Source organism: Varroa jacobsoni, unplaced genomic scaffold (genome assembly GCF_002532875.2).
Source record: "Varroa jacobsoni isolate VJ856 unplaced genomic scaffold, vjacob_1.0 scaffold_189, whole genome shotgun sequence".
Classification (NCBI taxonomy): Eukaryota; Metazoa; Arthropoda; class Arachnida; order Mesostigmata; family Varroidae; genus Varroa; species Varroa jacobsoni.
In genome coordinates this window covers 67,680-88,884 of record NW_019213091.1, presented here as the reverse complement: position 1 = coordinate 88,884, position 21,205 = coordinate 67,680, and the positions used below count along the sequence as shown (strand labels likewise).

Genomic DNA, 21,205 nt, shown 5'->3' with positions numbered 1-21,205 from the left:
ATGCACGCTTCGTACGCGATAATGGCCTTATATAAAACGAAAAATCCTATTCTCCTCTGTAGTAAATATGCTAATGACGATCACCCCAGTTTACCTCGATCAGGAAACGAACAGCTCCGGAATTTTACGGCAAGTTTGTCACCTCGTGGACAATTAGCTACTTCAGAGAACTGACTGCGCGGTGCAAGACAACGGCTTTCCTGGCCATCCTTTTGGTACGAAGAAACGCGAAAGCGTCCAGTAAATGGGCAGAAAACTCCCTGCGGAGGATCTTTGCGATATAGAATATAATGTTCAAAGCTGCCTTGATTGTTTCCGTCAGGACAGTGCAGACGAGCTGCTTCTTCCGTGGTGTAACACCTGTCAAGGCCTTCGGCCTGAATGTGGACCACATGGTTACTTTTCACTGACAAGTGAAGGCAACGCATACAATCCTCAATACCCGTCGGATCACGCAGTATGACTCCTGATCCACCGCGTCGCTTATGACAATGCCCCCATGGCGGGATCGAGTCTGAATCGATGATCACCTCCGAATAGCTGATGCCACCTTGCACGTTGGACTGTTGCAGCAGATAAGTACCCTGGATATCGATTGGAAAGTAGCACTCGCCATTACAGCCTGAAAATGAAACAGAAAAAAAAAAAACAATGAGATATATCAACAGACTATTTCGAGAACAAAAATTGAAGTTTGTTACAGTGGCTTATCTTTAGCCCCAAGTGTGCTTTCACATGCTACTTCGCCACTGAACTCTACTGGGAACGAACAGATTTCATCAGAAATGCGAAGTAGTCAACTACAGTTTGATTTATCCACGCTCTAGAACAACGGATCCACCCAAGTACATAGGCCTCCCCGCGAGTCGTCATTCATCTTAAAGAGGGCAACCGGATGGCTGGCAGACAAGAGGCTGTATCTCGCTCCGAATTCGCAGAATGTCGCCCCTTCCTTCAAAACGACTGATCGTATCCCCGATCTCACCCTATTGAAGGGTCACACTTGCTTTTTGTTAGCTATCAGCGTATTGCCCGCCCCGGTGAACAGTAGTGCAAAGTATTATTCAAAACTAATTCGGCATTTTCCTTTCGTTTTCGTTCAACACCGCCTGTGCATAAAGGCGTTTGCTGTATACGCACTCCCGATACGACTTGTTTCGTTGGTCGGTAACGAACGTGTCGGCGCCCCCACATGCGCGGCACCGCCGAGATTCGAAGATATCCGGACTACTTTTAGATTGCTCTAGGAATACTTGATGTTGTAGGAATATTATGATATCCGCCTCAGCATTGATCGAACATAGGCGATTAGTACTACCGCTCATTACCTTCTTTTTAACAATATAATAATAGTAATTATAGCACGCAGCACAAATAAATGGACACATGAGGGTATTTTCCCATCTAGTGTATTGTAGATGGCAACGGCGACAGAAACAACCATGAAGACGATCTCCAGTATGATTAGAGAGATATGTTTGGATGAGTAAAAGTGAACAAGTAGTAACCTACCGTATATATTTTACGTAGCGGTTTTATCGACGAGCGGCGCACAAGCTAAAAATTAAGATTTCAGCGTATAAGTTCGGGTACGTTCGTGCAATTCCAGAATGATCGCATCGTTTTTCTATGGAACTGTACGAGTCAAGCTGGGAAAACGTGTGCGTATGAGTGAATTCATTTGTGGTGATACTTCACCGGACGTAGGAAACAGTAGTTTTGCTTATTTGTGCTCTGCTGCTGTGCTCGCTGGCATCCTCCTTCATCTATATAGAGCCCTGCCAACGATTGGGGATTTAGGCGGCTTTTCGTTCGCGTGTATCATCTATACCTGACGCCGTTTGTCCGCCTTTGTTGACTCTGCTGGTACTGGTATAGCTGGCCGTGGCCCCTCGCGTGCACCGCTGCGTGGGAGACAAACTATCGAGTTGAGAGGACCAAACGACCGGCCGGTGGACTAACTGGCGACTCTACGATAGACGATGTAATGCGTACTATCGGCTCCAGAAGCAGTCTGGCCAACAGCAAGTTACCGTCCCTCCCGTAAGCGAACAGCAATTGTGAGTGAGCACCACACGCCAAGTAACCCGCAATAGCAGCAGCAGGTACGATCGTTGTCTGTCTCCAACGATTCCGAGTGTCAGCGGGCCAGCCAGACAATCAGACGACAACATATAGCTTTCGCCTGGTCGCCCAGAAGATCATGCTACAAAACAACACCGTCACACTAACACCATCACAACCACCGTCGGCGTAGTGATCGGAGCTAAACACAGCGGCGCGACCACGGTTTCAACGATGGCGGCCCCTCATCCATACAAAAAAAAAGCCACAGAGACAAACACATCCATGTAGACACAAAAATCGACGACATCGAAGACAGATGCCGACAGACGCGCTCCTTCACTAGGATTCCCGCCGATTATGCCCGTGCTGCCGTTGGACTCCTTTTTTTTCTTTGAGTCCTAAAGAAAATCCTGTGAGGAAGGAAATGGATGCATTGACTCCGCTCCGGATATTGGCCGTTTTCTGTGCTTCCGCGCTCGCTTCGTTGTCGATGGTGTTACCACTCGTGGCACTAACGTACGCTGTTGACAGCTACGAGCAGACTCTTCCAAAAAAGAAGAGACAAATAATGCTAATAGCTTTTTTTAGTCAACTATTTACATCCACTTAATCCATTCATAGCTTCCGACCATGCAAGGTTGGAATTGTACAGCCCACTGTTCACCAATAATAGCTTTGGTGCCCAATGTTACAGCGTACGAGAGTCAAATTGGAGAGTGCTGTCTGCCACTGAAATCTTTATTTGAGTAAACAGTATTAATGATTATACGTGGCTACGGCAAAGTCTGTCGTAAGAGACTGGAACAAATCAAACAAAGCTCTGATAGGTGCCAAGGATCCCTTCACCTGATCTCTGAGCCTCTCGTCAGAGTCTAATGATTGCCGAGACAATTGCACGGAAACTCGAGTGGGTAGTTCTCTCGAAGAAATACGACCGTAAAATCGATAACCTCCCTCCCCCCTGGTGGTAAATGCAAAAACGGTTTTCGCCGTGACCCAATGATCGGAAATCGGCCAGATACCTCGCAAAACATCAAGAGTGACAAGTTATTTTGTCTCGTATAAAAAAGCACCCGCGTTAGTCGTCTACATTCGCTTGCCGGCTCGTCGAATTGCTCCTGCTGCTGCTGGCCGACAGGAGAATCATTGAGTTCCGAATATTGTTTGGAGAAGAGGACAGGACGAACTGCTTGTGATCTGAAGACGTTTGATCAGAAGCCAAAACAAGTAGATATACTGGTTCGACGCAGCTTGAGGTCCGCCCAGACGACCTACAGTAAGCTAAGTAAAGAATAACTGTTTGAAACCGACTTAAACATGGCGGTATAGGCAAAGCTACACGTAAAATAGAATTAAAACAATAACAACTAAAGATAAAAAGCAAACGATCCAAAGCAGTCATATTGGCTCAACCGAGAAAAGAACGGAAGATTAGCTACTAAAGATTGCCACAGAACAGTTGTACGGAAAAGTTACGTCGATTACGACCTAAGCAGAACGGCTGGCACGCATAAGGCGCTAACTCAAATCACGGAATCAATTAATCGATCAATCAATCATTCTCCTTAGGACTGCTTCACGCTACCGGTCCTGTTTAGGACTGGCCAGCCTCTCGTTCCCAGTTGCGCCTGCATCAAGTGTTGCTAAAAGTAATGGCTCAATTGATTGTCGGCTGCGAAACGGCAGGCTGTAAAACGTGCACAAGCTCAAAAACGGCAACTGACCACAGAATACCATCGGCTCGACGATATTTAGCAATTCCCTAGTAGTAACAAGGGCAGAGCGCGAGAAATGAGGAATTTGACCTCAAAAACCGATCGCTGTCGACTCCGCGGCCTCAGTCGGTAGGCCTAAGCAATAATCCCAAGGCAAGAAAGTTAAATGCTGTAGCACAGTCGCTGCTATATCTCGCCTGGACATGAGCCTATAGAGCACAAAATAAAAATAAATGTCGGCTCCGGTTTTCATCCATCAGTAGAAGTGTATGCTGTTTTTGCCGCTGGGCAGTGACTGACCCACCGACCGACCCACGGCAAAGATCGTTTAACAACAGAGGAACTCTGATCAGAAGCGCGAATGCACCACACTGCCAGTTTGAAAAGTCAATTTGCGAGTGGGCCCACAGTCGACGTTTCATTTTCATTTCGGGAACTTCTTTCCACCCATGCGTTTATTATTACCAGAGAACGATGCTAGTTCGTATACATACGCCGCTAGGCATGGTTTAGTCTTCTCCCACATTGAAGCGAGACGCAATGGTTGAGCGCTCTGCTTCAAAGAAATAAGAGGTAACCTGCCTGTGCGTGCATCCAACGTGACTTTTCCATCGGTGGCCACTTTTATGGGAGTGGCGATGGTGCCGCTAGAAGAGATTCAGCGGCGAATTTCTGTCCCCACTATCACCATCGAACCGAGCTGTCGGCTGCAATAATAAGAAACTAACATTTGACTGTTACTGACATTGTGGTGCAGATGGATGGGACCGAGATGAACAACTACGGGAGTGAATAGAACAAACGTCCTGGATCGCTTGGGAAACCCAACTGCCAACGAACGGACAGAAGGACGGATAGTCAGACAACGGACGCTGCTGGTAGCACGCTATGACAGAATGCGCAGGAACAAACAATATCGACCGCTCCCGCTGCGGTTTTCATTTGTTCCGTGCCGCCTCGCTCGAAGACAGACAGTTGTAGGGCTCTAGTCCGGGTATATAACTGCAGATATAGTGAGTGCTATACATATCTGCGGGCGGTTCGTCGGCCGGTGCCTGGCTACTGCCAGACGCGCACTTTCGTATCTTCGGCCGAGTAGCTATTGCTGCAACTACAAACGCAATACGTCAGAGCGGTGCTCGTGGTTGCCGACACCGTAACCGCAGGAAGAATTGAATAGACTCACAAACGACGTACTTCGTTCGCCACCGTACCGTTAGTTACGCTTGTGAGCGAAGCAGTGTTCCTTCCCTCGAACACGACACGGACGCGTTCGTTCATCGGTCGATCAGTCGGCCCGTTCGTCCAATACTGCATTTATCCTTTCACAACCAACCAATCAGATAGATCGAAGCACATAAGCGCACATTAGACTGTCAGCTATGGCAGCTGCAACGGTAGTAGTAGTAGTAACAGCAGAAGCAAGCGGCAGCTGTGGTCAGATAGACTCGCTGGGTGTTTTGTTTGTGTGAGAATATACTTATTTTATCTGTATTGTGTGCATGAGCCAGTTACCGATATAGTAGATGGCATTGTTTGTACAACACTACATGAACATATACAAAAATGCGTAAAGATACAGACACAGTGTGGTGATATAGTAGCGGTAGTTGTATCGATATGCGCCCTTTCACCGGCATGCGCTAGCGTCCGGTGTCCGTCGTTCGTCGTCTGGCGATCTTCATCCTCATCATGGCCGCCGACGACGACGACGACGACGACGTCCCAGATATCGTCGTGTCTCCCACCTCCACGCATTCATATTGATTGATATGTTACCACTGTTGCCGCGCCTGCTACAATGGCAATACCGTATAGGTATAAAGAAAGGAATAAGTCAGCTGGCTTTTCTTCAAACGGCAAACGGTAAATGGTGCCGTTGGCTAGACCGCTAAAAAAAAAAAAAAAAAAAAAAGTAATAAAACAGATTATTTCGGCTGTTGTCGATTTTATTACCAGACTAGTACATGTAACTGTTATCGATGATGACAAGACTCGTTATAATCAGTGTCATCAGGAGCTAAATGTCACGTAAAAGATTAGTTAAACTTGTTCAATTAAGCTTCAATGATACACACGCGGGCTAGTTTACACTTACCAGCAATAACTGTTTAGAACTATTGAGTTTCACTAAACTCTAAAGAAGTTGTTCGGATACGGAAAACGATACGAAGCCGAACATCGAAACACATTCTATTTAGTCCTGCACAGCCTTCATCGCTCGTTGGCCTACCGCAGCAACAACGGTGGCAGCAGCAGTAAGAAGAATTAGCCAAACAGAAGCAAGTGCATGAACGGTGCTCGCCTCGGTAGAACGCACATTGTGTTCCTTCTTTTGCTTCCTCTGCTTTCGCTGTCGCTGCTATTCCTTAGTCCTTATTTCTGTAGGCCGAGTTTATGGGGAAGGCGGCGAGATGTCGCTCCAAGCATTCACACATCCGCAGAGTCTAAATCAGCCAGCGACCATGTTACGCAGCTTCTGCTGTTGCCGCCGCCGCTGCCCTTATTTTGTCCGACATAAGGCCGCTATAACGCTGCACCCGCACCGTCCGTCCGCATGTTGACCGGCTCGTCCACCGCAAGGCAGCCACGGTTCGAGTAAACCAGGACTACAAATATCTTGAATGTACACACACACACACACACACACACGCTGTCGCTTTCTCCTAATAACACCAACAGCAGCTTTTATGGTACTTAGATTTCGTTAGCAGGTCTACCCCCAGATACAGGCCGACAGGCAGGCAGGCAGGCAGGCAGACAGACAGACAAGCAAACTCCGTCATGCTCGTACGGTGAAACAGGAAGCGATATTCTTAGCCAATCTGACTTACTTCTACATAGGTCAGGGGTACCGTCGCTTTCCGACAACATATTCAGAGGTAGCGAGAGCAACATCAATCGCAACAGCAGCAGCAGGTCGTATTAAACTTTTCTTATTCCTGTGGCGCCATCGGTAGGCTTTCTTGCCACCTATGGAATGAATTTCGTCAGGATACAAATAAAAACAGTCACAAATGTGTAATCGAAGTCAGAATAGTGATGAACCGCATTCAAATGAGGTAACAGCTCAGCCAAGCTGAGGGAAGCACCTAGCTTCCCGAAAGATTAGGAGAACGGAAAAAAATTGTTGCTAACAGTCGATTGTTGCTAACAGTCGATTGTTGTATAGTATGCGGATCTTTTCGCTGTGCTATCGACGAATAACGGGGTTAGCTACGATATTATTGCTCAATGATGATACGCGTCCGGTGAGATTTGTGCATACGCCATTTTGTCAATAGACAGTCTCCTCAGTATCAGTCAGTCACGAATCTGGCCATCGCACTTTTTAGCATCTACATAAACAGCACACTTTAGCTTTCAGAGGGATACGTATTCCAATCTTTGCCTGTGTGACGTTGCTTTCTGTTGTTCTTAGTGCGGCATGACAGCATACCGCACCATGCACCATGTAAAAGTGTATCGGCAAAAGTGCCTCAGTCGTCAGGAGACCGCCAGCGCGGATGCCGACCGCTCCATTGATGCTAGTAATACTTCCAGTGTTGGATGATGGTGCCGGTTGTGGGTGTCGATGTTTTTGTGCCGCTGCTGGCGAATCTATCCTAGACAGAAAATTCTGCTTGTGTGTGTCGTGTTAGCCGGTGATGCAAACAAAAATGAATGTTTGTTAGGACGACTTGCCTGGCCTGTGATGCAAGGGTTCGGGTTATCGTTGCAGACGCTTTGCAAGCTTCGATCCTCGTTCGATCTCAACGAGGAACGCTTTTAAGAGGCATTGATCATTTAATTTTACCGTTGTATGCTCACACGTGCGTATAAACGGTCGTCGCTGTTGTTGAACAATAATTTAAGTCGATTCGCGCCTCCTGTTTTGCGCCGATCAGCGCCGGCTGTTGACGCCGCCGTTGATCGGCGCTCATCGACATTTGCATATTCTATTAGAGGCAGATTAAAAGAAAACAGCGAGAAAAGCCGAACAAGGGGAAAGACTTAAAATTGTGGATTGTAGCAGGCGTAGTAGAAGACGATGACGAAAACGCACGAACGAATGAACAAGACGAAACGGCAGCAGTAAAAGGGAAAAAAAAAAAAAGAACGGAACCATGATACGATAACTTGTGAAATTCTGAGGATCCGTTGCGATTGACATCATAGCAGCGGCAGTGGCGGCATCAGTCGCCAGTCTACTCAGACGAGATTCCGCCAATGGCCGCAGCGCCGAAGGATGAACGAATGAAACAGATAGCAGAACAGCAGTCAGACGTAACCTTTGACCCGGGACAGCCGCGATCAGCTAAGAAACGAAGCGACCGAGGCAAGCACCAGCATCGATGATTCAATAGGTATCAATTCTAAATGAGCAGAATAGATACATGAAATACACGAAACAGCTTTCGTGTGGAGTCGATTTACTTACGTATACACCTATGATCTATATGTTTGCACTGCCGATAACCGTCATATGTGTCGTCGTTGTAGGCGGATGAAGGTGTCTTCGTTAGTCGATGCCGGAACAGATTGATTCCTTTTCTAGTCATGCGTTATCTTTTTTGAATGCATAATAGGTTTACTATTATTGTCATTCCTAGCGACCGGAGAAAGGCTGTTCCGTCTACCGCAATGACCGCGCAATCAAGACTGAGACTCTTCCGCATTCTCTTGGCAGAAATCTTCTTGCATGTCTAGTTAAGGGCATGGATTGAACGAAAACGCTACTGCAAGTAGGGTCTGATTAGAGAATTTTTGATTAAAGATTATTGTCGAAATAAGCAAATCATACGTTGGCGAGGCTGATGAGATTTAGAACTGCCATCACTCGTTCAAGGTTCTGCGGTAAGCTTCACTGAAATCATACTAGATCATTTTTGTTTGTCTTGTGCCAGCTAATTTAGCCTTGTCGGCAACGTTGTCATCGTCGTCGCCAAGCCAGTCACAATCACGCATACAAAAAGCTCGAGGTCTCGCATCCGCTAGAGGGTATCAGCGCCAGATAGCGTTCTACAGAATCGCGCGGACTCGAAAATGAGCCAATGCACGACGTCGCAATAGTAGTACACAAGTGCCAGCGGCCCAACACCAAAAACAGCCCAACGTACGCAAACTGATAAGCAAAATATGAGGCCAAAACAACGAAGGAGGCTGCCGGCAGGGTGAGCGGCTAGTCAGATATGCTAGCAGACGTGCAGAGCCCAGCGACGCTTGAACAAAAAATGCAGCCAAATAAGATCGTCTGCTACTGACCGACTGTCTTCGGATCTCGTCGAGACGAAGCGATCCAGTAAGTTCTGTTTGCATACAATTAACACTGGGAGCTAGTAACGGCAACCTTAGATCATCTCCGATGAATAACCGTTGTTTGTGTTATCGCTGCTACCGTTGTCAAACAACAGTGACGAGTGTGCCTCTGCCTTTGACACTGTATAGTTCTTTGCGTTTACTGACCCGCTGATTATCTGTTCCCGTTCTCAGTGTTAATCGTGTCATTATGGGGTAAGAGCACTGCCATCGTGTATTGATGTACATAATAGCTGGCGGTACATCGAAATCTCACGGCTTGATTCGAATCAGCATCGGAAACCATGTGATGGTGTTTACGGGACATATTAATTTCTGTCAAAAAAGAACGCTACATTACCTACGATGCACTCCTCGAGATAAGGAAGGAATAAAGTAGAGGCAATAAGTGACATGTGTTCGCTGTGCTGGCATGAGCCATGAGAAACCCCGGGGTAAAGTGTTATCGAATGTACTCATTGATATAAATGGATGTATTTTTCCTACCCTATTATCTGGCTGAATAACTACTGTCTCTTCTCCAGTGACTAGCGAAGACAGAGACACTACTTGGGGAGTGAGTGTTAACGACAAGGTCGAAGTTTTCTCGGGTTTCCGGTACCCCCCTGGGTGTAGTCTAGGGGAATTGATTCTTTCTCAATGATTGCCGGGGGGTCGCTGTCAGGTTCATCAGTATTCAGCAAGATAAGGTCGCGCTGTTCACTACCACGGCTCTTGTGGCTGGACAGCTGTGATATGTCTGACTCGACTGGTTGGCTGACAGGCACCCGCGGACCACTTCAGCTAGCGATCTTGTTTAAAGAAAAAATATGACTTCTGTCACTAGGTAATGGCCGCCCACAGCGTTCACCACCCATGATGCCCCAGGGGCCCGCTCAGTTCACATGCGCACACTCTTTGTGGTAGATAGTTATAGTTTCACAGCTTCAAAGCGACTCGGCTACGATTACACCATCGGGACGGACCCATCTAAACCAAGTACTCGCTATAGATCAAATACCTTTGAGTCTCGGCCCGGCTCACGAGCTTTAACCCAGGGTGCCATTTGATCTACAGTTACAATTTAAATGCAGTCTTCACTTGTCGAGGCCCGGGTCCTTATCACCCATTCCCGTTCAATTATGCATGGACTAAAAGAAAAAGAAACAATCCTTCTGCAGCGGCGATTTTTCAACCAAAGTTGAAGGTTAACGTCAATAAACGAACGACGGCAGAGCATGAGAAAGACGCAGTTTCATTGTTTGTCGACTAACTCGCACGAGTTACCGTTAGAAATGGCGCGTACCCTGACGCGCAGTGACACTATTATGGCTACCGGGGGCGCGATTTCAAATCGAGAACGCCACGAAGGCTAGCGGGCTTTGCCACCGGCCGAAACGCCGAAGAACTGAAGGCACGAACGAAGGCATTTGATCGGCCTGTTCCACTATAGTGCACCGGCGTGGGGACCAATAAATTCGTCAACGGGACGTCAACAAAGTGAGGCAGCGGGAAGAAGGCATCTGTAAAGGCTTTGAGAACGGCGTTCCCAGAAGTCAATATTAAATTAACTCGTCCGCATACTCGATCGTCGTGGGTACGACGATTGGATGTCAATATTGTTTTTGCTATTGTTGTTGCCTGTGCTGTCGTCTTTGGCGTCGAAGTCTGTTTCCAAAATGTAACCTTTTTTTGTCGTCCAGCTACTTGAAGTCCCACTCAAGTCGCTGGACTGTTGATGCGGCCCGGATACTGTTCGACCGATGGTTGCCTCTTTGCGACGGTCTACGCCGACGAGATCTCTGGCGCGCTCTGTGATGTTACTGCTATGCACTGCCTGAAGCTGTAAAGACCTTTTCAGGTTTTCTTTCTCCGATATACTGTTATACGGCAAAGATAATATTAAAAAAAAAGTCGCGTTACTCTTACTGTCTTCACTGCATAAACATCCAAATCTCCTACCACCACCCAACACGTTGTGCCATTTATGCTTTCACGCTGACTTTTTCCCTGAAAATAGAAGGCCCCTCGTCGACTGTCCAGCAAATAACTACATGTAGATTAAGTTTATACATGAGTTCAATATAATAGACACATGCATCTACGACGAACCGCATATATAGTGGATACAAAATGCGTGATGGGCGCCAACCTATGCAAACGACCGACATTCGGACGATAAATAATGTTTACACACAGTACACAGTAAAAACACAGTACAGTAACGCCCTTCGACCCTATAAAAAGCCAGTATTCTGCTTAAGAAGCTATTTCAATACATTGGAAGCTTCACTCATTGGCTGTAGCAGTATCATGATGTAATTTAAGAGGTGGGTAACGAAGAAAACCCCAATAACAATAGCCATCGTTACGAAATATTTTTTCTTTTGAAGTCGTCAGAACTAATTTGCATCTATCATCAATTAATTTATTACATGCAGTGTTTTTTCTTTAATGTTCATCGTGTTATCATTCACGTGTGGAGTACCTACATACAGATCGTTGATACGATTAAAATAATAATACATATGCACATCAGCCGTTGCTGCTTTTCTCTGTTCCTCTGATCATTCAGTACTGACTATTGGCGATCTTATCGATGTCTGCAAGACGCATCTCTAAGATATGAACGAAATAGAAAGATCTGCAGGCACTGCTGCTACTCCGTTGTTATTGATGCTGAAAAAATGGATTTGCTAGCTCTTCTATCGGATATCTTCTTTTTTCTGTTGACGCCACATTCGTATGATTTCGCTATTGAAAGGGGAGGCTTAGCTTCGAAGGCGCGATTTCGTTTTCCGACGAATCATTGGCAGATCGTTGCGAACGAAGAGATAGGACGTGCGACTGACCGAGCAGCCAAACAGTTTCCACCCTGTTCCCAGTGATCAGCGTCAGCGTCAGCGTGGTCATCAATGACGATAGGAGTATCTATGACCTCATCCTAATTTCGTCCTCTATTATAGCCATTGTCGTTGCCGTCCCTGTAGCTGTTGTTGTCATTGTTGTCTGCGCACACAGGAGAAGAAATCGAGCTGGAAGTTGTGGAAATAGCCGCAATATCCGCATGACCGTCTGCACAAAAACCGTCGTCACAATTACCAGCGAACATTTCAGAGCGTCATAATGCGCCCTGCTGCTGCTACTTCTGCGTTGCTCAAGGAGGGGCGACCGCTAAGAATTGAATGTGCCCTGACTATTATAATAACAAAACGCGTTTCTATTTAGACGGCCAAACCAGTCGAGGCTTCTTTCCCAGTGATCGTTTGATTTTTTTCTTTGCTCTGTTTCGAATTTATTGGATACTTCTCTATTTCGGTTTCCCATTTTAAGTGGATCTCTCTGCTCCGTTTACTCACCATCTCGCCCTTGGCGTACACATATTGTAACAAAAAAAAAAAAAGTTATGTATACAAATATGCACATTTATATACAAACACTCATGGCATGCATCTACATGCATACGTGTGCGGGTTCCCTCTTCCATAAACGTGTGCTGCTGTCGTTATTCGAGTCGTACTCGCTCCCTTTGCTCCTGAAGCGGGCGCGTATCGTATTCTAAACATATATATATATATATATATATATATATATATATATGATATCAAGTGGTAGTTTGTTGTTCGGAGAAAAACGTACACAGAACGTTTTGCGACAGAGGCGACGGCCGCAGTAACAGCAGCGTCAGGCTGGGGCTATTGCCCAGCTAAATTAATGAGTAAATTAATTCAGTGCACATCCGAGCTCTGTCGTCATGAAGTACTTTTGTATATGTGAGTCTCAGTGCGCGTGTGACATGGGAAGCGAACAAAATTCGATCGAGCATTATAATATTAGCACAGCAGCGAGAGCTACCACTTCCAGCAGCAACAAAAACAGCAGTGGCGATAGTACGGTGGGAACTGCATTCATTTGTTGCTTGTTTTGTATCTTCCAGAGATACGTGCCACACGGATAGGCATTTCGACGCGGTAGAAGAGCACGGAGCAGGGATGTCTGGCAGATGTGTACGTCTTTGTGCGGCGGCGGCGGCGGCAATGTGTCGTCATCAGCTGTCGGTCTGCCTGTCGATTCGCTAGCCAAGGGAGTGGCATCGAGTGGCCAACGATGACCGCTACGTCGTACGCAACGTGCGGCGACGCTGATTGAAGATCACTACCAAAACCAACGAAAACAACAGCAACGCCACGATTCAGCAAAGTCGTCGTCGTCGTCGTCGTCGTCGTCGTCGTCGCTTTAATGTTCCGACTGCATCTCATTTTACACGACGAGAATCGAAAAATAATGCATCGAAAAGACAGAAACCGAGTAATGTTCTAAGGCAGGGTTCTGTTGTTTCGCTTCTACCGACAAACGACGCCAAACGAGCGTCACTCAGGGTGGTTGGTTGGCCACCTTTTTCGTCGGTTACGCGTGTATAGGTGCACACATATCTTACATATTCGTATTATATATATAAACGCTTGTTTGTGTTTTTTGTGCGTGTGTTGAATGGCCTGGCGGCTTCTTCCTTTCGTGTATGGACAACCATTGGCCACCGCCTCGGTTGCTTGTGCCTGTTATGCTTGATGTCATGGTGACGGTTGCTCCCGTGGGCAGTGACGTTCTGGTTAACCGACCGGGTCGCTCGACCGACCGCGAATAGCCAGCTTCAGCTAATCAGTTAGTTCAGATATCACCGCCACCTGGAAGGTACGCCCTCGACCCCCTATTGTGTGATGAGATGGCGGTATCGGGTCGGTATGGTCGAATTACCATTATCATTGGCGGCGGCGGTAGAATCGACCGATCAAGAACCGACTGACCGACGAACTATTTTTGTTGCCGCTCGAGCCAGCGCCGCTCGTCCTCGGCCAGCATCTGACGGCAGATACACCGCCGCCGCCGACAGACGACGACAATGAGCAAATTAGCCCCTCGCAACTGATGCCCCCAATGGGACCCAGAATCCACCGAGCGCAACACATCGATCCCAACAGCTCTCCGCCTCAACTTGAAACGTTGCTGCGGGAAATCAAGAAGCCACCGACGCTCCCGTTGCCATTGCTCTTCTCGACACGCCCATCATGCGTCGATTACGTAATTCAGCTACTATCCACAATGAGGAGAGAGAGGGAAAATCTCTGAGTTTTCACTCAACGTCACTTTCTTGCGATAGAGCTAAGATTTTCTGCGCGTACGCATTGGCCACTGCCGGACGGGAAAAAAAACCATAAAAAGTCGCCGTAACTATTTTCTCCTTTCTTTCTTCGTCTTTCTCCGCTGCTGCCACACTTCCCCATGTACTTTTGGTGGGCGTAGGACCATGTCTCTCTCTCTCTCTCTCTCTCTCTCTATATATATATATATATATATATATGTATATATATATGTGTCTGTGTGTGTGTGTGTGCGCGCGCGCAAAACAGTATAAGAGAAAACGAGACAAATGGTTTTGCATTCGGCCATGGGTCCCTTCAACGATCTCTTCCAGTGTTACTGTAGTTTTTCCATAAATTCATCGTTGCCGCCGCCGCCGCCGCCGTCCAGACGCTGAAGTAGCAGCAGTGCTTTCTAGACAATTTGACTTGTTTATGGATAACAGCAATGTTCATCGTCTATCAGAACAGAAATGAAAGACATATACATTCAATAGCAATGGATGGATGATTGGATTTAAGTCATATTCAGCTTCGTCAAGTGTTCCCATTTTTTTTTTACCTCGTTGTCGTTTTCTTTCTTTTGCTCGTTTTGGCGGTATGGGAGCAGTTTAACCGACCTTCATCATTTCGAAATCTGTGTCTGAAAGTTATTGTTTTCCCTCACTGACAGAAGTAGTTCTGTTTCGGGCGATCGGTAGCACACTTAAGTGGTTCTGCTGTCGCTATAGAACTAACCTGTACGTGTTTCGCTCATGGCTTCTGTGCTGTATTTAAAAATTCGGAGTTCCGTCGCCGGCGGCATCCGTGCTTGTTTTTTACGTACTAAGAAAACATGGTACTTAATGATTTCTGCCGCGTACCAAGCGCAACAATAGTAAAGACATAGTCTCTCTATTGCTTCTAATAGAGAGAACTTCTCTGGCATCTGGACACAATTGTTAGAGCATTTGTTCTAATATCTTGGGACGATAACAGACATTACAACGGCCTATGTAATTAAAAAACGTTCTATTACAATAGAAAAAAATTAACAAGATAGCTTGTATTCGTGATAAAGATTTCCTGCACAACAGAGAGCGTTGGCGATCATCTATAACAGTGACACTTTAATGGATAACAATTCATTTTATTTTCCCCCAATATGATCCGCTTTGAAATTGTCGCGGCGTGTAGTCGCAGAAACCTTCGACATTATTGGCATTAACACGCTCACATGTTGTTGGCACAGCCGGCGTTGCCAGTTCAAACACTCGTTAAGAAGACGAAACTTGCCCTGAACGATAAGCAGAACGCTGTTTATCGAAAACATATTACTGCCACTAAAGTTTATCATAAGTTAGGATTAAAACGTGGCTCCATAATGCGCGGTGCTCTGATGTTTGTTAGGCCAATATTTTGAACAGGTATTTCATACATATATGAGTTTACAGATACAAGTCCCGCCTAAACAGCTACATGGCAGGCATCCTTAACGGCGAAAAGAATGCGGAACTCATTGGTGCAACGCAAAGAGTGTCGTATCATAATCATCATCATCATCATCATCATCATCACAATCGATACCTTCGTCGTTCTTTTTACGCACTGCGGCCTTTTTTGGGGCCCGCTCAACGCTCGATCCCCCTCGTCACAGTCATCATCGCAACTATCACCATCATTATAATCGTCATCACCATCATCATCATCATCGTTAGCGGGAGCTGCAGCGACAAAGACAACTCTTCGTTGAGCCAATTTTTGCCGCCACGGTGACGAGGATAAGTGTCAATCGCACCATAGTCGACATTACAACGACCAGCGTCATTATCACCGTTACTGCGGTTGGTCTTGTTGTTTACGGCACCGACGGTGCCGATTCGACCACCGCCACTGATGACGCTAACGTCCATCACTATAAGCTTCTTTTTCTCTATACAGCCCCAACAGCAGAAAGGTCAGAAAAAAGCAGCAGCAGCAGATCGCCGCTGGTTCGACTATGCTTGTGGCGGCGTGCTGTGACCATGCGACCGAGGTCACAAGATCAAGATCAAGGACCTCCTGGAGATGCGCACATTTGTCCTTTTGCTGTTGGTTATATTAATATGTCACCTGCCAGGCCCCCAGACATCAACAAATGCCCCGCCAGGTAATAATAGTGTGCAACGAAACAATCGTACGATCGGATAGTAATCGTTGTTCTCGTCGTAGTATATTAATTGATGCGTGTCTATCTACGTGCCGTCTATTATATGTAAAAGCTACTTGCCGCTCAACGCAACGACACGGTGCAATTGCCAGACCGAACCGTGGACGTGTGGGAGAGGGCCTGGCTTTTTGATTCACCCTATGGCTGTCTACCTGTCTCACTGTTTGGCCACGAGTCAAGTCGGCATTATTGTGCACGCAACATCATAACAGGATCATCTATTTCTATTATATCTGCATAGGTGCACGTATATGTAAGTCGTCTAGTGGTTTACGGCTGCTATTCTTGAAGGACGAAAGATGCAAGCACGTAGGTACTTTTTGACAGGAACAACACTACTGTCCTTTTGATCATTTCAGACACGTAGTACGGCAAGATATATATGGTAGTATTTGGCACTAACACGGAACACAAATCTTAAAATTTCTAATTTCATTTTTCCAGCCCCCATCACATAGTACAGTATCAATATTACCGATCCGCGCCTAATTTTTATAATTATACCTTTCTCCGTTGTCCTCTCTGGTTAAATCTTCATAGGTTCTATTGATTTATGACATAAATAAACGTACGCGCCGTGCTCACATGAATGGCGCCTACATGCGCATGTCTACATGATGTTTTTTGTTGCTGTTCCACTGGTTTGACAAGTATGGTTTCCTTCCTGCTATAGCAGTTGGTACGATTCAGTTCACTCGATAACTTGTTTGTCCGTGGGCGGCAGTCAGTAGCGTATTTCGTCTGCTTCGTTCGTCAGGGGGCGGTGTCCTGATCTTCGTCTCGACAAATCCATTTTCGTTACCGATATCAGCGTGGACAACAAAGGCACAGATAGCTGCGACGGCAACCGCAGCAGCGGCCGAAAACGCAATTTGTATAACTACTAGCTTCTGGTTGTCCTGCCGCTACAGCTAACCCTGTCTGTGCATATGTGCGGTTACCAATCGGCTAATGTACCTGTGTATTTGCGTGTGGGTGTGCACGTTCCTGTAGTACGTCCCTCCATAAGACCTCGTCTGTTTTGTTGCTTTACGTACTTACTCTCTTAGTTCCACTCGCTTTAGGCGACAGTGCTTCTAGAACCGCTACTTATAGTTTTTGTAGCGTGTTACTGTTGCTACGGCCGTGTGTCTCTGCTAAGCCGCTGCCTTTCTTAGCGACCGTCAATCGCCGACAACGGTAACTGCTAATTACGCCTCTGAGGTGTCTTTGGGCCTGTGTGCCCGGCTCGCCCGTGGGTCCTTTCGGGCGGACTACTTAGCCACGGAACTGTTGCAGTTGACTGATTCTATCTGTCGTCGTGTATGTGATCTTCCCGCTTTGCCGTGTGTCTGTGTCACTGGGCTGTACTGGGTTGGGCTGTGTCAGACTGAGTCGAATCGAGTTTGGTCTGCCAGAGAACGAAACGAAGGCGACGTATGCTGTCATTCATCGTTGCCATCTTGTGCTGCTGCTGCTGTTGTCGTTGTCTTCATCGTCGTTGTTGACAGCGTTACGGCATCATTGTCATCGTGTCCGTGTGTGTCTGGTGGAGACATTTTTTCAGACCGTAAAACCGCTGGCGTCTGCTTCATCACTAGCTCTGTTGACGCCGTCTAACGGCATCTCCTGTTGTTGTTGTTGTTGTTGTTCGACGAATGGATCCAAAGCAAACTCGACAACTGTTCGAGGCGCTGAGCTAAACGATGTTAACAACGACGATGATGGCGGCGATATGGCTTTTCAGTGAAGGTAGGATTTCTTCAAGCAGCAGACTGCACGCGACTTCAGAGTAGAGGTGCGGTTATTTCTAATGTTTTTTTTTTTTCTGTTATTTGTGTCAAAGCTTTTCGCATTTTTTTCTAAAATATTATTATAACAAAGAGACTTTGTCGCCTGGATACTTTTGAAGCCACCCACGGGGAGGAGAACTAATCTGTCGCTTTAGCGAGCGGACTATTGCCAATGCGACTTCACGATATCTTTTCTTCATGATTATCGTTCGGTCAAGAAGATTGCCTGTTGGAGAAAATTTGTTTATTCGCCTACTTGCTACATTTTTAAAAATTTTTTTTTCAACTTGTACAACACCTATTTTTGGCCTCTCTAGACCGTAGCGACTAATTTAGTGGCTTTTCCATTTTTACAAACCGAAGATATCTATGTTTACGAAAATTATCACTTAGTTCGAAATTGAAGATGGTAATAATAATAAAATCACACATGCCGTGATTATAATAGCTTCACATGAAGCGTATTTACTTCGCTTATCATCGTCATTATTATTATTATCGTCGCTACTTCCTACGTTCTGGCAACAAAGTTCTTTGTCACACACAGACACACGCCGATTAGAGATGGCTGGATAGGCGATGCTTCAAAGGAGGCATGGATAAATAAATACTTAGATGTAAAGATAGACGGATGGATAAATGCGTGGACGCTGATAAAAAGGCCACCAAAACGGTAGCGATGTACGTAGATGGCTTCCGCCACTAGATACAGTTAGTTAGAGTGTGGGGTATCGTAGAGCGATGGACGCTCGGACATCATCAGAGAATACTCAAATAATAAAGTGTGTTTAAAAAAGCCGAATTGTTTACTTACGGTGACTGTAGTTGTTGTTGATTATATGGTTCGTCGTTGTATATAAGAGGCAATAGCAATGTACGCTTAATTGACCGGTCGATCTCCTGCTCGCTGGGTAGCGTTTTCCACTTTCGGAGTTAACATATAAAAGTTATTTCTGCTGCTGCTATTACATTAGCGCAGCTGGTGGCGGTACGTACAAGGCTGTCTAATAAAAGTACGACTGCGTGCGGAACGAGCGACGGATTGACAAACAGATGCTGTTGCGTTTGTTCGAAGGTACACTGAAAGGACGTCGGCTACGACGAAGACGGGGTCCAAGCAACAACGGAAAGCTCAAAGCAGTTGTTGACCGTAATGATAATGATAATAGTAAGTGTAGTGAAATAAAACTGTAGAAAACCTCTATCTTGCGGTATTCGATGCATGCTTAGTGAAAGCTCTGTCAAATGAGTGCTTGTCATCGTTATCTGACAGTAAGCCAATCGCTGGCCTGCACCAGAGCTAACTGGGCGGTTGATTGGTCAGCCTGAGGGCAGACGAGTGGATCTCCGTTAAAAGCCGCTCAAACGCAGTTTTCCATTATATCCTTTTCGTTTACCTGATTGCCGCATAGAAGTAGAAAAAGACATTGCTGAGACACTGATCGGAAAGACATCGAACCCACAGTGGATTTGTATACCGCACTGCCAGGAAACGATACTACTCAGAGGTGGTTTGTTACCGTCGTCGTCGTCGTCGTCGTCGTCGTTGTCCGTTCAGAGCGTTTGCAGCGGCGCCGCGATGACACGATCGCTACCATAGCCGATGGCTGTGTGCATATTTTAAGGAAAGATGAGGGCGGGACGCCTCGGATTCGTCCCATCTTCGGCACGCTCAGCAGAATTATTCGGTCATTCTGTCATTTCTCGACGTTATCGTTATCAGTGCAGCGATGTCGCTCCCGTAAGAATGCTTGCTGAGCTATAACTAGTCGCTGCTGCAGGTCTCTGTCATCATAGCCGCTTCTGCTGCTGCTACGCGTTGACGATTTTTCGGCTGTTAGTCTCTTCAGTAGTTGTACAATGGCCACCGCCGCCGCCGTCGCGTGGACGCATAAATCTATACGAATTGTAACATGTCTAAGAGCGCTTTGTACATGTGGACAGGTACGTGTATGACACAGGTCGTATCGATGCAGGCTCTTGAATCAGTGGTACCAATCATTTGTTCATTCGGTGACATTGAACACAACGACAGAAATGAGGCTGATGGCCAGAACCATGATGACGGTTTCCTCTGATTTTTGTCTATTCGTGACAAATTCCGCCCTGCTATTTCATCAATTCCATCGTCGTCAACGCTTGTCATATGTGTTACTGCGTTCTTTGGCCGACTACTTGGTCTACCAAACCACTGACCACGCTAGCAACGTACGAGCAGCGTCGTCTCCTCCAATTAGTTACACGAAGAAACGTCCAAACTGCGTATGACCAACATCTACATTACAGGGACATCTCCTGCCGATTCCACCGACACTGTTGCTGCTGTTAAATGTCGACGAAAAGTCAACGATAAAAATAAAAAAATAAGTAGTAGTAGTAGTAGTAGTAGTAGTAGTAGTAGTAGTAGCGGAAGAAGCATCTTTCAACAAATGGCCGTCGAATGAGGCAAAGAATCAAGCAAGCAGCAGCGCCAGCGGCTTATAATGATCTACAGGCGCGAGTAGTCCCTATGAAAACGAATAGGACTACATAATCAACACTCCCCAATAAATAGTCTGTCAACTAACTGATCACAGAATCACGCGCAGTTGAAGATATACAGAGACGTTTGTATGATGCCATATTTCACCAGAACATGTGATTCCCAGCAGAGATTATATGGAGCAATATCACCTTTAAATTAATCTATTCTTCTGTTTCCTTTTTGCCATCGCATCCAATAGAGTATCTGTGGAAGTCGTTGCTATTTACATCCTTATAAAGAAACGAAGAAAAGCGTTAGGACGATATGGAAAGAAATGAGAGCAATGAAATCGCTGAAAAATCTGCTTTTTTTTGCCTCTGTTCTATGTAACTTGAATGAATCAGTAAAAACAGGGTCTGTCAATTTATTCATTAAAAAATCGTGAGCTTAGGGTCGAAATTTGCGATTATTTTTGTTCTTGAATAGTCCACCCTTTTTTTTTTTTGTTTCTCTTCGTATCTAATTTGTTCGTTCTGTTTCTATAGTCGTCGATATCATCGGTGCATATTTCTAAGGCGTTTCCC

General features: G+C 46.1%; 1 protein-coding gene across 1 annotated transcript in view; it reads right to left on the bottom strand.

Annotated features, from left to right (window-relative positions):
• The window catches only part of LOC111272726 (uncharacterized), an 86,812-nt gene that overhangs the window by 42,376 nt on the left and 23,231 nt on the right, over positions 1-21,205 (bottom strand). The window contains exon 2 of the mRNA XM_022854310.2: positions 95-622. Coding sequence (XP_022710045.1) covers positions 95-622 — 528 coding nt within the window. The remainder of the gene's footprint in view (positions 1-94; positions 623-21,205) is intronic.